The following is a 15,164-nucleotide window of genomic DNA, read 5'->3' as shown; positions in this document are numbered from 1 at the left end:
AGGCAGGCGGGCTGCTGGCTACCGTGGCACAGTGGGTTGGGGGTCTAGGGGCCCCGGTGGTCCTAGGGACCCCCATGGCTGTGGCTGAGCAGCCATGGCCCAGGTGCGCCTCATATCATAGCCCCAACACCAACAGCTGCCAGGACCTGGGCAACTCTATCCTGTTGCTGCTGGGCCTCATCATCTGCATGAACATTGGCATCAACATGGTGACGCTGGTGAGGCAGGGCTGGGTGGGAGGGTGCTGGCAGGCTGGCTGGGGGCAGGCCTGGTGGCCAGGGCCTACCCGGGGTCACTGTGCCCTTCCCCCAGCTTTGGCGCAGACTCCGATTCTTCTTACACCAAATGTTCTGCAGTATTGTTTCTGAGAAAGGTAAGCTGGGCCTGAGGGGAGGGGGCAGGGGAGGGGCAGATACCCAGTGTTCTTGCCCTTGACCCTAAGCTGGCCCCATCCCCTCCCAGGCTCCCCTCTCAGATGCCATAGCTGTGCAGCTTCTCGCCCCGAACCCTGCTGTCTGCCCCTGTAGGAGCCAGGGTCCCCCGCAGCCTCTCCCCTCTCCCTATCCACAGAAGCTTCTAAGTCATCCTCACCTAGAAAGAAGACCCAGCACCCAAAGCAGAGCTCCCCTGCAGTCCATCTTCGATGCACCATGGACCCGGTGAAAATGACCGTGACCCCCCGGCCCGCTCGCCGCCAGCGCCATCGAGGCTGGTCAGCACGCCATGCCCACCACCCAACAGCCTGGGCCCCCGACACTGACGATGAGGAGAAGCCCCCTCATCAGCACACGGCGATCTGCTCCCACAACTGGGACCACCCCTCGGACTGGGACGGCTTCCAATCCACCCAGGGGTTCTGGGACCCCTGGGCCCAGGACACTGCAGGGCTGCCTACCCAGGGCATCCGCTTCCAGCAGGCCGTAGAGGGAAGACCCCTCAAAAGAGAGATGCGGTCAGAGATGAGCCTCGAGGCCTACGTGTACCCTGTGAACCCCCCGCCCCCCAGCCCACAGTGCCACAAGAACAACGGCGGGAGGGCGGGCGCTGAGGGGGGGCAGGAGCAGCACTCGCCTGACCCCCCGGCCCCACCGCCCATCCGGGGTCCAGCGGTTGTCCCAGATATCCCCCGCAGGCACCCCTCACGCCACCTAGTGTACGATGCCCTAGACGTGAGGCGGCGGCTTCGGGAGCTGACCCAGGAGGTGGAGTCTATGGCCCACTGTTACCCCATGGCCGCCACCGCCAGATCCAACACTGCTGAGGGGGTGAACAAGGACTGGGTGTACCGCCCCCTGACAGAGAGGTGACTGGGAGGAGAATAAAAAAAGGAGAGAAGCTGGTGTGTGGTGGTTTGGAGCCGGGGAGGGGGCAGCGGGAGGGGGGGCTGTGCTAGGGATCACCCAGCTCCTCGACGCCCTGGTTGCTAAGGAAATGATCTCCTTGGGAACAGGGCCTGGAGAGCCCTGAGCACCCGCATCAACCTCTTGGCCTCAACCTACCAGCCCTGTCCTCAGACCTTTCCCAGGCTTCTGGGTTGTAGGGCTCCCATCTGCCTCTGCCCAGGCCTCTTCAGCGCCCAGAAAGGGCCCCGCCAATCCGTCCCAGACACGCAGGCAGCGCCACGCTGGGAGGGAGGCCTTCATCCCCCGCTCTGGGCCCCAGGGGTCTGGTTCCTGCCAGAGCCCCGGTCACAGGGGAGGTGTGGTTCCCTCTCAACCCTTGTTTCTTTCTTCTTCTTTTTTAAATCTTTAAACCTTTTTTTTCCTCTTTAAAAATTATTTTTAATCCTCACCCCAGGATATTTTTCCCATTGATTTCCAGAGAGAGTAGAAGGGAGGGAGGAGAGAGAAGAGAGAGAGAGAGAGAGAGAGAGAGAGAGAGAGAGAGAGAGAAACATGGGTGTGAGAGAGACATTGATTGGCGCCTCCACATGCACCTCTACTGGGGTCCGGGGATCCTGCAGCGGAGGTACGTGCTCTTGACCAGGACTTGAACCTGCGAAACTTCGCTGGTTGACCATCTAACCACTGAGCCAAACCGGTCAGGGCTCAACCCTTGCTTCTTTGGGGAGGGATAACTGAGAGTGAAGGTGGCCAGGCCCTCACAGTTCCCCAATCAGAATACTAGTTCCTGTATCCTTAAGCAGGCCTAGAGTAGAGGATGAGAAATTGGGGACACTCGCAAGGGCTGTGACCTCCCTCTTCTGATTCCTATCTCCATGTCACAAGTGAGGAGACAAGCTCAGAGAGGCCAAGTGAGTGCTGAGGGGGTGGACAGGACTGGGTATACCATTCCCCAACAGAGAGGTGACCGGAGAAGAATGACAGAGAGAGAGAGAGAGGGAGAGAGGGAGGCTGGTTTGTGGTGGTTTGGTGGGAGTGGGGGAGGTCGGTCACACAGACATCAAGGATCAACTTCACGGCCTCATCTCCCTGCTTCTGCAGGTAGAGTCTCATTGCCACTGAGTCAGCTTCGCCCATGAGTCTCCCACCTTCCTTGGTTTGCCATGTGAACTCTTCAGAATATTCCATCCACTGGAGAGCAGCTGGGACCACACACACACACACACACACACGTGCACACACACACACACACACAAACACACACACACACGTGCACACACACAGCTTGGGAACAAGAAGCCATGTGAGTGCACCCACGCCGAAGCAGCTGGACCTCACCTTCAGACGGATGGGCTCCTGGAATGGGAGCAGACAGGCCTGTAGTGAATCGCCCTGCTTCTCTGTTCATTTCATTGTTAACGCCACTGCCGTTTGCCGCTGATTCCATTCAGTGGGTGTGTATTGAGCACCTACTCTGCGTTTGGAGCCTTGATGGAAAATGCCTACTGGCTGTTCCTCTGTTTCTGCTGAGCAGTTTATTGTGCAGACAAATGACTTATGGTTCCCAGGGCACCCCTTTCATAGACACCAGTGATGAACCCGATTTAAATAAAAAACCCTCCTTTGTCATATCAACAATTACACCTGTTTTGTGCTTTGTGAGTTTAATGTGGTTTTCTAAAGGTGGTAGCTAAAGTGGGAAGGCAATTGGTTGAGGACCACTTCCACGGTTGGAGGTGGTGCCGGGCAGAGGCAGCAACCCCAGCAAGGTAGAAATCAGTCCTGCTCTGAAGCAAAGGGGTTTCTGGGCTCACAGACCAGCAATTCCTAGGGCTGAAATCCCTGGCCTGGAAGGGGTGGCTAGGATAGGGCTAGAGGTATGACAGGGAAATGGTCAGGACGAATGTACAGTGAGGTGACTTCAGAGGGGACGCTTGCTGTCACCCACCCATCTAGTCACCCTAGATCAGTGGTCGGCAAACTGCAGCTCGCGAGCCACACGCGGCTTGCGAGCCGCGGTTTGCCACTCGGTTGACGAATGAGTTTGCCGACCACTGCGTAAGGCATTACCCTTACCCAGAAGTTTTGACTTCAGGTTAAAGGCATTAGTACATTATGAAAATGTTTTTTAAGTGTTTTTCCCTAAGGCAGTGGTCGGCAAACTCATTCGTCAACAGAGCGGCAAACCGCGGCTCACGAGCCGCACGCAGTTTGCCGACCACTGCCCTAATGCTAGCCCCAAGTAGGTGTGGATGGGAAATACCAACAGCCTACACAGACTGCCATAATATCTCAGAGAACGATGAAATGCGAGTAGAGGAAACCCTCCATGCGTGATTCAATCCCTATGAAGACTGTCTCACTACGGTAGCTACCATTATGTTCACCCCAGGAATCAGGTGTGGAGTTAAGCAAGCTCCCATGGAGACTAAGGACAGATTGGACTCTGGGATGTCTGGGGACTGAGCCAAGGGCCAGCCGGGTGGACAAAAGGGCTGCCACCTCTGCATTGTGACTCCTGCCCATGCGCCTCATTATGACCCGGCTCCCTCACCAGCTGGCCAGGGTCCCCAGGTCCGGTCCTAGCATGAGTGCAGTGTGGGCCGGGGCCGGTGGGGGGGTGCGGCCCAGGTGGCCCTAGGACCCCCCCCCCCACCATGGAAAACAAGCTTTGGGATAACACCCTGGGGAGCTGCAGTCAATACCAAGAAAGTCCCCAGGACGCTGAGGACTTCCTGCTCCTGCTGCTGGGCCTCATCATCCTTGTCAACATTGGGATCAACCTGACGACTGCGGTCAGTGGCGCCCGCGGACCATCCCTAAGCGACGAGGGGAGGGCGGGAGCCAGCTTCCGCCTGTACCTCCATCTGCAAGAGCAGCCTTGGCGGGCAGGGGCGAGGGGGGGGTGCTGGTGGAAAGCTTGGTCTTCACTCCCACCCCACCTCACCCCCAGATATGGCATGGGCTCCAGAGTGCCTCAGAGAGGATGATCAGTTGGATTCATCAGAAAAGTAAGTATGACAGCTAGCGAGGTAGGGGACACCCCCCCACCCCTGCTACCACCGCAGCCCAAGAAAGACAAGCCCCCATGCTCCCAACCGACAATTACCCTCCCTCACGGACTCTTGCGTTCCCCAGATGCAATCTTGCAGGCTTGTAAAAGTCCCCCCAAAGATGCCCCAGCCAAGGCCCAAGACATCCACATCCACTGCGCCCTGGACCCTGTAGAAGTGAAGGTGACCCGGCCCTCTTACTACTCCAGTTCTTCCCATCACCATCCCCGCAAGCGCAGCTGCCGCCGCCCGCGCCACCGCCGCAGCCGCCGCTCCCCCTACAGCTCCCAGCAGAGACGGAAGAACCACAGGCAATCCCCCCCGAATCACTCAGTCTTCCACAGCCCACATCACGGACACAGGCGGTCACAGCTGAGGCCCAAACCCATTTTTGATCAGGAGGCCCCAGACTCCTTTCTGGAGGAGGAGAACCACCGATCCTTCCCGCGTCCCATGTACGCCCAGTGGGGCTGGGGAGGGCTGTACCATCGAATGGGGCTGCCCTCCAACATGAGGCTGTGGGGCCGCCAGGGTGGGATCCTGGCCAGCTTGCCACCTCCCTCAATCTACCTGTCCCCCGAGCTGCGCCGCATGCCCAAGCGTGTGGAGGCCAAGTCAGAGCTGAGGCTGCCGTCCCATGGGCTGCACCGCTCCCAGTCCCGCATCTGGGGCAACGTGGAGACGGAGCAGTGGACCTTGCCTCCACCGCCTCCCCACCGGCTGCCTCCTAACCCCTCCTGGGCCCATGGCGGGCACAGCCCTCACCAATCAAGGGGCCAGCTACCGTATGACTCCTGGGATCAGCGGCGGCGTGGGCTGGAGGCCTCTGAGCCTCCATCGGCCCTGATGTCCCGGAGCTCCCGGCCTGAGGCCCGGGAGTACTGCTCCCCACAGTCCCACCGTCGGGGCCTCCCCGGCCATGCTTACAGCCGCAGTCCCTACCCGTCCACGGGACACTTGAGCTACACCCCCCGGGATCCCCACGAGGTACGGCGCCGGGCGGCTGAATGGGCCGAGGCCCTGCCCACTCAGCACCCCCTGACTACAACCACCTCCCTCACTGTGTTGGGCGAGGTCTCCTACCAACGGGCCCTGGCTCCCAGCCAGCCCCTGCCTGAAGCCCAGACTCCTGAGCCGCCCCCCACCACCTTCATGCCGCTCAGCCGGAGCCCAGGGGGCAATGCCAGTTACCAGGTGTACGACAGCCTGGAGCTGAAGCGGCAGGTGCAGGAGAACAGAGCGAGGGCCAACTCGCTGCCGCCACCTTCCACCTCAGCCTCGAGGCCCTCGTTGCACAGGAGCCCTCGTTGCACAGGGAAGCTTAACGGACCAGGGGCACATGCGGGCGGCGGGGCCGGGCACTGAAAGAGGAATAAAGAGCAACAGAGTCCAGGAAACGCTGTGGTGGTCTGTGGCTGAGAAGCGCCACTCCTTCCGCCAGCCTGGATCCCTGCCCTTAGCTCCCGGAAATGAGCAGCGGTGTGCTTGGCACGAGGCTCCCCGTGGTGGGGGGGGCGGCACAGTCCTGCCTGCACGCCCCTCCTGGTCCCGCGCCAGTGCCCTAAGCAGATCTTGCCGCTGCAGACCCCAAACCATTGGTCTCTGGGCACCTGCTCTGTGTGAGGCTCTTTCTGTCCCCAAAGGGGACTCAGAGGCTCAGCCCCACATAAGAAGCTGAGGTTAGATTCCAGACGGGGGCGTTCCACATCGGGGTAGATCCAGGCCTGCAGCCTAGCAAAGGGCGGGAAGAAGGCCAAGGCTCTGGATTTCAGCCTGGCCTTCCCCAGGACCCTGAGGCCATGGTCTTCCTCGTCTCAGAAGTGTTCAGGGGATGGGATGCTGTGAGTGTTTGAATGAGTGAGTCAGCAGGCAATGAGGGGAAAAATGAGGGTGAGATGGGGGCGGGGGCGTGTTGGCTTCTGGGCCCTACTTGACTGTCCAGGCTCAGGTTACTTGAACCCAGAACCCAGTTACCAAGGAATGACACTCGGCCTTCCTTTCCCTCCTCCTCCCTCATTGTGACCTCCTGTTCCATTATGACCCAGTTCTCCCCCTCCCCCACCAGAAGGGTTTGGCTCCTAGTGAGTATGTGGGGGCCAGGGGGCCCAGGTAGTCCTGGGACCCCCGGTCATGGGTGAGCAAGCCCACCACGGAGCCCCAGTGTGCTCCGGCACCAACTCCAGGAAGTGCCAGGACCTAGGAGACTCAATTCTTCTGATTCTGGGCAGCTTCATCTTGCTCAACGTGGGGATCAATGTGGTGACTCTGGTCAGGGAGGGGCCTGGGCATCAGGGTGGGGAAGCCCTAGGGTCTGAGGTGGGAGGGGGTGAGGTGAGAGGGCTGCTGGGATGTGGCCTGGCTAGGGTTGGACTTCAAGGCTCACCTTACTTCTGGACTCTCCCCTCCCCTGCTTCCTCAGCTCTGGAGGCATCTGAAGAGCTCCTTGCGGATTCTTTTCCATCATTTTTTCCCCAAAGGTGAGTGAGTGGTCCCCAGCATGGACTCGAGAGGATTTGGCCCTATCCCCTCTCTTCTATCCTTGTCCCGTTTTCAGTCGTTCAGGAACTCAGGCTTTGTCTTATCCCACCTTTCCCTGCAGACAAGCAACCCAGCTCTGTAGGCAACCATCCCACGGGTATGCGCTACTCTGTGGATTCCAAGAACCTCTGCTTAAGAGTCCCTTCCCGCTTCCATCGCTGTCCAAGCTTCCTGCTCAGGAACCCTAACCAGCTTGACTCCTGCATACCAGACACGAATGATGAGAAGGAATTTAGGTGCTACTGGATGAAGCCTCAGTATGGACACGCCAGGGCTCCCATAGAGACTCCAAGGGGACTGTGGAAGGAGGGGATGAAGGGAGCTAGGGAGGCCCCTCAGGTCACAGCCCCAAAGGCCCAAGACACCTATCTCTCCAGGCAAGAGACATCTTCCCAGTTCCCCAGGATGAGCAAGTTGGATATGGTTTCACTCTGCTTGCCCCAAGGGAATAAGACTAAGAACCCAGATTATGCCCCAGCCTATGCCCCAGCTGAGACATGGACCCACCCTCCACCCCTACTCCCTGAGCACACCCCCACCCAGGCCCAGATCCGCCCCCCAGTCCACCCCTCTGAGCACACCCCCACCCAGGCCCAGATCCGCCCCCCAGTCCACCCCTCTGAGCACACCCCCACCCAGGCCCAGATATGCCCCCCAGTGCACCCCTCTGAGCACCCCCCTACCCAGGCCCAGATCCGCCCCCCAGTCCACCCCTCTGAGCACATCCCCACCCAAGCCCAGATATGCCCCCCAGTGCATCCCTCTGAGCACACCCTCACCCAGGCCCAGATCCGCCCCCCAGTGCACCCCTCTGAGCACCCCCCTACCCAGGCTCAGATCCACCCCCCAGTGCACCCCTCTGAGCACAACCTCACCCAGGCCCAGATCCATCCCTCAGCCCACCCCTCTGAGCACCCCCCTACCCAGGTCCAGAACTGCCCCCTAGTCCACTTCTCTGAACACACTACCACCCAGGCCCAGATCCATCCCCCACCACGACCCCCTGAGCACATTCCCACCCAGGCCCAGATCTGCCCCCCAGTCTCCCCCTCTAAGCACACCCCCACTCAGGCCCAGATCCACCCCCCACCCCAACCCTCTGAACACACCCCCACCCAGACCCAGATCTGCCCCCCAGTGCACCCCTCTAAGCACACCCCCACCCAGACCCAGATCTACCCCCCAGTGCACCCTGCCAAGCATAGCCCCACCCAGGTCCAGATCCATTCCCAAGTGCATCCCTCTGAGCACACTCCCACCCAGGACCAGATCTGCCCCCCACCCCGACCCCGTGAGCACACCCCCACCCAGGACCAGATCTGCCCCCCAGTGCACCCCTCTGAGCACACCGCCACCCAGGCCCAGATCCACCCCCCAAAGCACCCCTCTGAGCACACCCCCACCCAGGCCCAGATCTGTCCCCCAGCCCACCCTTCTGAGCACACGCCCGCCCAGGCCCAGGTCCACTCCATAGTCTGCACCCCTGAGCACACTGGTACCCAGCTCCATGGCCCTGAGCATACCTCAGCCCACACCCTGGCCCAGGACCCAGACAAGGTTTCCTTGCATGCCTTAGGCCACTCCCTGGACTACATACTTCAGCACCTAACAGTCCACACCCCAACCAGCAACCCTGTTCATCTAACCTATTCCCATGCCCACAAGTTGGTCCCTCCTCCAACCTCTGCCCCAGACCCTCCTCTAACTTCTGCCCTTGCTACTACTCCTGCCCCAGCCCCTGTTCCAAAATTTGCTTCCATCCTTGCCCCAGCACTGGTCATGGCCCCCTCTACCACACCAGTTCCTACTCATACCCCTCCCTCCACCCCTACCCACAGCCTAACTCCTATTCCCTCTACCCTGACTGCCTTCAACGAAGACCTCTCCACTGGCCATGTGTTCTATGCCACCCCCATGGTAAAGAAGAACTTATTCTATGGGTGCCCCACCCAGAACACTGGGTATTCCAGAAAAGACTTGGGTATCTTCTCCAGGCCCCAAGACAGGCAGGGCCTGGTAAACTCTGGTAAAGTCGAGCAAACATTGAAGCAACTTAGTGGGGATACTGCCAACACCTCCACAGGACCCGTAGTAGGTTACCTGGAGTTGGAGAATATGGGATGGAATAACCCAAATGATGCCAAAGACAAGTTCTTACAGCCCAAGACCTTCCCTTACTGCAGCTTCCATCCTTGCAATTCTGAGAGGAGAAACACAGACTCCCAGCCTCCAGCCTATCCCCAATTCCTGGTCTACTCCAAGGATGATTCACCTTCTCAACCTTGCTTTCATTCTCCCACCAGCGTCCAGAATTCAATGTGCGCTGCTCCTCCACCATGCACTCTTTCTCTCCCGCTTGTTTCTCCCAGATCCTTTGTTCTTCAACAACCTACCAACCACCAGGTGAAGCCCTCCACCTCAACACAAACCCCCACCTTACACCCAATCTCGATACCCTCTTCCCAGTTTCCCATCCCTCCCCAGTTCTCCACCATTTCCCAACCCCCAATCCAACCCCAATCTTCTGAACTTCATGAGAGTCCAGGCCTCACCCAAGACTCTGGCCTCCAAAGAACCCCAGGCCCTTCAAAAGACTCTAAAGTTTCCAAGAACCCAGGCCTTGGTCAAGATCCAGGCCTAAAAAAGATGCCAGGCCTTACCCAACATCCTCATCTCTGCAAGAGTTCAGGGCCTTCCCAAGACTCTGGCCTTCGCAAGAATCCAGTTACCCAAGAGTCTGGCCCTGAAAAGTGCCTAGGTCCGCCTCAAAATATAGGTATTTTTAGGAGCCCATGTCTCACCCAACCCTCTGGCCTCCATAAGAACATAGCATTTCTCCAAAATTCTGACATTCAGAGGAACTCAGGCTTTGTGCAAGAGACTGTACTCTGCAAAAGTCAAGATCTCTCCCAAACAACTGGTGTCCATAACAGCCCAGGCCTTTCTCAAGATTCTGGAGGTTACAAGAGTACAGGTAATGCCCAAGATCCGGGAGTCTCTAGGAGTCTAGGCCTTACCCAAGATTCTGGCCTACGGAAGAGCTCAGGCCTTGCCAAAGACTCTGAAGTAAACAAGAGCTCAGGCCAGGAATCCGGTCTCTACAAAAGCCCAGGCCTTGCCCAAACCTGTGGCCTCCATAAGGGCTCAGGCCTCACCAAAGACTCAGGAGACTACAGAAACCCAGGCCTGACTAAAGATTCTGACCCCTATATGAATCCAGGCCTTATCCAAGCCAATGAAGCAAAAAAGAAATGTGGCCTTACCCAAGATGTTGGAATGTACAGGAACTCAGAACATACTCCAAATCCTAACTTCCACAAGTACGCAGGAATTCATCAAGATCCTGGCCCACATAAGGGCCCACGCCTTACCCAAGACTCTGGCCTCCCCATGACTCACGGCCTTCCCAAGGAATCAAGCCTCCACACGGACTCATGCCTTATCCCAAATCCTGACTTGCACAAGAACCCAGGCCTTGCTCCAGGTACTAACTCTGTCCAAGTCTTGGGTCCATCTCAGACTCCAAAGTCCTCACTGCCCTTGAAGTCATTTGGATGTGAGGAGACTCCTCGGAAGAATGCAGAGCAGCATCTCCCATGGACTGCTGACCCAGTCAGTCAGTACGCCTGCCCGTCCAAGGCCCAGGTGATCTACAGTGACCTGCAAACCTTCTCCGAGGTACCTGTATTGATCGAGTTACAGCCATCCTCCCATCGAGTAGGTGGCCAAGACTGGGTGTACCGTCCTGTGGATACAGCTCCTCCAGCCTGCCAGAACTATCCCCAGATGCCTATGCCTCCAAAAACCAACTTGAAGACTCACTGCCCTGGGTCAGGCACCCGGGTAGGGCATGTGGTCTTCGATGCCCGCCAGAGGCAGTGCGGAGTGGGCAGAGACAAGTGTGAAGCTCTGTCTCCCAGGCGCCTTCGCCAAGAGGCATCCAGCAACTCAGTGGAGAACACCGAGTGGGGATATCAGTGTGTCATGAGGCCCTCGGAAAAAGAGGGGACAAAGGTGCATTAGGAATAAAGAGGCGAGAGAAATGTCCTGTGATTGTTTGAGGACTTCCACCCCAGCCCCATGGCTGGCACTGGCCACTCTCAGGGCCTGATGAGGGCTGGAACTGTACTCGCCCCTTCTCCTCCGTAGCTGCCGAGCTAAACCCGTGATCCCCAAGGCCCCGGAGCTGCGTTTTCCAACACACTAGCCATTAGCGACCCATGGCTTTTAGAATGTAAACGAATTAAAATTAAATAAAATTTAAAATTCTGTTCCTTTGTTTCATTATTTACATTTCAAGTGCTCAATACACATGGGTGGCTAGTGGCTACTATATTGGACAGCACAGATTTAGAACATTTTCATCATTACAGAAAACCTTATTGGGCAGTAATGCTTTAGCGTTTAGGGTAACTTTCCTTTCCCTGTCACCCATCCCCAGCTTCTTCAAAACTCCCACAGAGCCCAGAGAACTTAGTTCTTTTTAGGGTGGCTCAGAGGCCACCTCTGGGGAGGAGGGAAGATGTAGGGATGCCAGATGCCTGATTACCCCAGACTGTGCGAGAGAGCCCAGTCTTCAGTCTCCTGAGCTGGTTTCTTGGGTCACAACCAGATGTATGGAAACCTGCCTCCCCAGTTCTGGGCGGTGTTTGGGGCTCTGAGTTGCTGAGGGAGTAGAGCTCTCTCTGTCTAGTGACTAGGACGCCTGAGATCTGGGCTTCCCAAATTGAGCTCCGGATTCTGAGAGTCCTTCCTTTACAGGCCTCTAGTTTTTCTAGGTGTTTCTGTTTCATTCTCTTGCCCATGGACTATCACTCCAGAGACAGCCCCCAGGGAAAAGGGTATGTAAGAAGTCCTGGTCCAGAACTAACCCAGCAATGGATAGGTCTGATCTGTAAGCCTGTCCCTGGTTTCCTAACGTTTGTCCCATTATTCTGGCCCCCTTGTCATCCTGGACTTAAGCTTTGTCCCTGAAAGCATTGGTAACTGAAAACAAGTTTCTTCCCCATAATGTCCCTTTTCTCTGCCCCCGCCCAACTGGGAGTTTCCTCTGGATTTGATTTTCAGTCCTGATAACTCTTCTGTGTACACACCAGGTATGAGATTCCAAAGTGTTTTTCCCTATCACCACACGTGTGTAACTGAGGTGGGTATCATTAATATGTCCCTTCCCTGAGTCAGATGTCCATTTCTGGGTCACCACCTGTGTGTTCCTGCCTAACACCACTTCCTCCGACTCCAAGGAGCGTTCCTTTCTAACCCTTCTCTGGCTCAGCTCTGACCTTGGTCTCATCTCCAAAATGAAGTTATAATTACATGGAAGGACCCTTCTAGATCTAAATGACCAGGGCTCCTCTACTCACATGGGCTATACACAGAGGCCCCTATTTCTCCCCAGGCCCCGAGGTATGTCCATCATTATTGTTTGCTATTCAGGTATGTCCTATTACCCTTCTGCTCCAACCCCAAGGAATGTTTGTGTGGGGCTGACCTGGGCTTGGAAAGAAACAGCACAGTTTATCTCCATAGAAACTACAACTTCCACCAGGCACTTCAGAGGAACAGTAAAGGGTGTGGGGGCGTAGCCTCATCGCTCTTGGTAACGCGGAACACACACTGCAACTCCCAGGACAGCGCGAGATCTGAAAAAGCGAAAGGAGTGTAGACAGAGGCGGGGCCGGGCCCCAACCACCTGCACAGCTTCTAGAAAGGGGCGAGGCTGGAACTTCAGGGCGTGGCCTCGCGGGCAGCAGGAAGAAGTTACCTGTTGGATTGTTCTAGCCATTCTCTTCCCAACTCTGGCAGTTACCCCTTAGAGGGAAGCCGCAGACCTTAAGCCTTTTCCGAAAAAAGAGGTAAAGGGAGGTAGGCAGGGACGGCGGAGGGCTATCACATTCCCAAGGAGGGGTTGAGTAGGTGAACCGGTCCATGGGGGCGGGGACCAGAATATGAGAAAGGGCAAGGACAGAGGAGGTCTTTATTTGTTCATTTTCAAGACTAAACTCACAGCCCTTTATCTGCAGACCCATGGGCGCACTTGTCTGAGGCACTCGGCCTTGGAAAGAGAAGAGCGGAGGTGACTTTTTGGCCGGTCTAGGCTTCCTCTCGTCTGTGTTTTTCCCTAAACAATAGAGCCATATGGCTTCCGCGGTCTGGGGGAGTGCCTCCTGGTGGGGCCCGCCGCCCCCAGCCCCAGCCCGCCCGCTCACCGACATCGACTTCTGCTCTGGAGCGCAGCTCCAGGAACTAACCCAGCTTATCCAGGAACTAGGAGTGCAGGAGAGCTGGAGAGACGGGCCCAAGACGGGACCAGACCTCCTCCGGGCCAAGGACTTTGTGTTTTCTTTACTAGGTAAGAACCCTCCCCGGCTCCCGAAACTCGCCGCTCAGCCCCGCCCCGGAGTTGCGTATCACAATCCCTCCTCTTCCCGTAGGTCTTGTTCACCGCCGAGACCCCCGTTTTCCTCCCCAGGCAGAGCTCTTGCTGCTTCGTGGCGGGATCCGCGAGGGCTCTGTGGATCTGGGGCCTTCGCCCCTGGGCCCCTATGCCCGGGGACCTCACTACGACGCCGGCTTCACACTACTGGTGCCAGTGTTTTCTCTGGATGGCACTGGGCAGGAGTTGCAACTGGACGTGGAATCCTGTTCTGCCTGGCTCTGCCTCCCAGAATTGATGCACGGAACCTCGGTGCGAAAGGCGTGGCAGGACTGCCTGGGACCCCCAGTCCCAGGAGGACGTGAGTCGGTCCACCGAACCGAAAGCGAACGAGGTCCCAAGGATCAGCCAAGCTCCGTGGACCAACCGCACGGTGACGTCACCGAGCCTGACCTGCACGTGTCTTTGGACAAATCACCTAGTAACCGTTCGGGGCCCGAGCCGCCTCGGCCAGATGTAACCGACCTTGGCTTCCCCGCACCCCTGAACAAGCTGAATGGTGACGTCACCAAAGCAACCACGGAGAGTCCGGCACCGCCGCCGTCGGAGGCTCCGGAGGCGTGGCCCACATTGTGCCCGGCCAAGGTGGCGGCGTGGTTCTTTGCTGTGCTGGCTGAGGTCGCCGAGTCCCTGATCCCGGTCCCCGGTGCCCCGCTCTTGGTCCACGCAGCCCGCCACGCGGGATTCACCACCATCCTCCTGGCTACTCCGGGGCCCCCACGCCGCCTCCTGCTTTTCGACCTGATCCCCGTGGTGTCCGTGAACGGCTGGCCCGAGGGGGCTCGGAGCCACTCGTGGGCCGGCCCGCTGGCCTCCGAGTCGCCCTCCTTCTACCTGGTGCCGGGCGGGGACCGAGAGCGGCCGGGCGCTTCCGGCTGGCAGCTGTGCTTCGCCCGCCAGGAGCTGGCGCTCAAGGCGCTCACACCCGCTCCGCTGCTGCAAGCGCACGCCGCTGCCCAGGCGCTGTTGCGCCCGCTGGTGGCCGGGACCCGGGCCGCGGCGCCCTACCTTCTGCGGACGTTGCTCTACTGGGCTTGCGAGCGACTGCCGGCGCTCTATCTGGCGCGGCCGGAGAACGCAGGCGCCTGCTGCCTGGGGCTGCTGGACGAGCTGAGCCGGGCGCTCGAGGCCGGGACTCTGCCCCACTATTTTCTGAGCGGCCGAAAGCTCCGGGCAGGGGACGGCGCGGCTGCGCTGCTGATGGCGCTGGCCCGGCTTCGTGCGGACCCTGCCCGGGCCCTGAGCGCCACGGTGGAGGAGGCCAAGACTGCGCGCAAGGGGGGCGGCTTAGCTGGTGTGGGAGGCGGGGCCCATGAAGGACTCCTACCAGCGTGGAAAGGCCCTCACTTGGGAGACACTTAGCACCCTGGACCCAAAATTCCGTTCTAGAAGGCACCCTTGCGGTTCCTTCCCATCATTCCACTCGCCTCGCGCTCCATCCCGGGTAAAGGTCTTTCCAGTCTGGCTTCTCGGCTCTCCAAATCTGTGGCCAGCATCCCTCGTGCCCTAGTACAGCCTCTGGCAACTCTCTTCCCCCGGTTCTTACGGTCTTTTAGGAGTCTATAGGAGGGTGGGGAGAGGCCGGAGGGGGAGGATGTATTTCCTGACAAAACATGGACAGGGGAGCGGTGTGGAGATCGGAGACAGACTAATTTGTTTCACACAAAGGCAATCATATTAAGGAGGCCGGATTTCGCCCCAGGCTAGACCTCGACTCCCCCCCCCCCCCCCAATCTCTCCAGTTATTACCCCCACTTTCCTCATTCAGTTCTGTCCTCCCATCCTGGGCCTTAG

General features: G+C 58.3%; 4 protein-coding genes across 4 annotated transcripts; all 4 read left to right on the top strand.

The window, feature by feature from the left end:
* Positions 1-12: 12 nt before the first annotated feature.
* Positions 13-1,335, top strand: SPEM1 (spermatid maturation 1). Its single transcript, XM_008153529.3, has 3 exons — positions 13-218; positions 313-373; positions 571-1,335. The coding sequence occupies exons 1-3, from the start codon at positions 75-77 to the stop codon at positions 1,305-1,307; spliced, it is 942 nt and encodes a 313-aa protein (XP_008151751.2). The 5' UTR covers positions 13-74; the 3' UTR covers positions 1,308-1,335.
* A 2,621-nt stretch (positions 1,336-3,956) lies between these two features.
* Positions 3,957-5,793, top strand: SPEM2 (SPEM family member 2). Its single transcript, XM_008153597.3, has 3 exons — positions 3,957-4,138; positions 4,297-4,354; positions 4,482-5,793. The coding sequence occupies exons 1-3, from the start codon at positions 4,001-4,003 to the stop codon at positions 5,759-5,761; spliced, it is 1,476 nt and encodes a 491-aa protein (XP_008151819.2). The 5' UTR covers positions 3,957-4,000; the 3' UTR covers positions 5,762-5,793.
* Positions 5,794-6,477: 684 nt separating this feature from the next.
* SPEM3 (SPEM family member 3) lies at positions 6,478-11,203 on the top strand. The gene is made up of 4 exons (XM_054709354.1): positions 6,478-6,664; positions 6,816-6,873; positions 6,996-7,861; positions 8,054-11,203. Exons 1-4 carry the CDS (start codon positions 6,527-6,529, stop codon positions 10,955-10,957), a joined length of 3,966 nt encoding a protein of 1,321 aa, XP_054565329.1. The 5' UTR covers positions 6,478-6,526; the 3' UTR covers positions 10,958-11,203.
* A 1,851-nt stretch (positions 11,204-13,054) lies between these two features.
* TMEM102 (transmembrane protein 102) lies at positions 13,055-14,836 on the top strand. Its single transcript, XM_008153596.3, has 2 exons — positions 13,055-13,286; positions 13,369-14,836. Exons 1-2 carry the CDS (start codon positions 13,073-13,075, stop codon positions 14,730-14,732), a joined length of 1,578 nt encoding a protein of 525 aa, XP_008151818.2. The 5' UTR covers positions 13,055-13,072; the 3' UTR covers positions 14,733-14,836.
* The last annotated feature ends 328 nt before the right edge of the window (positions 14,837-15,164 follow it).

The sequence above is a fragment of the Eptesicus fuscus genome, chromosome 20, assembly GCF_027574615.1.
Source record: "Eptesicus fuscus isolate TK198812 chromosome 20, DD_ASM_mEF_20220401, whole genome shotgun sequence".
In the NCBI taxonomy this organism is placed as follows: Eukaryota; Metazoa; Chordata; class Mammalia; order Chiroptera; family Vespertilionidae; genus Eptesicus; species Eptesicus fuscus.
The sequence above is the reverse complement of the archived record's forward strand: the minus strand, read 5'-3'. Positions and strand labels throughout refer to the sequence as shown.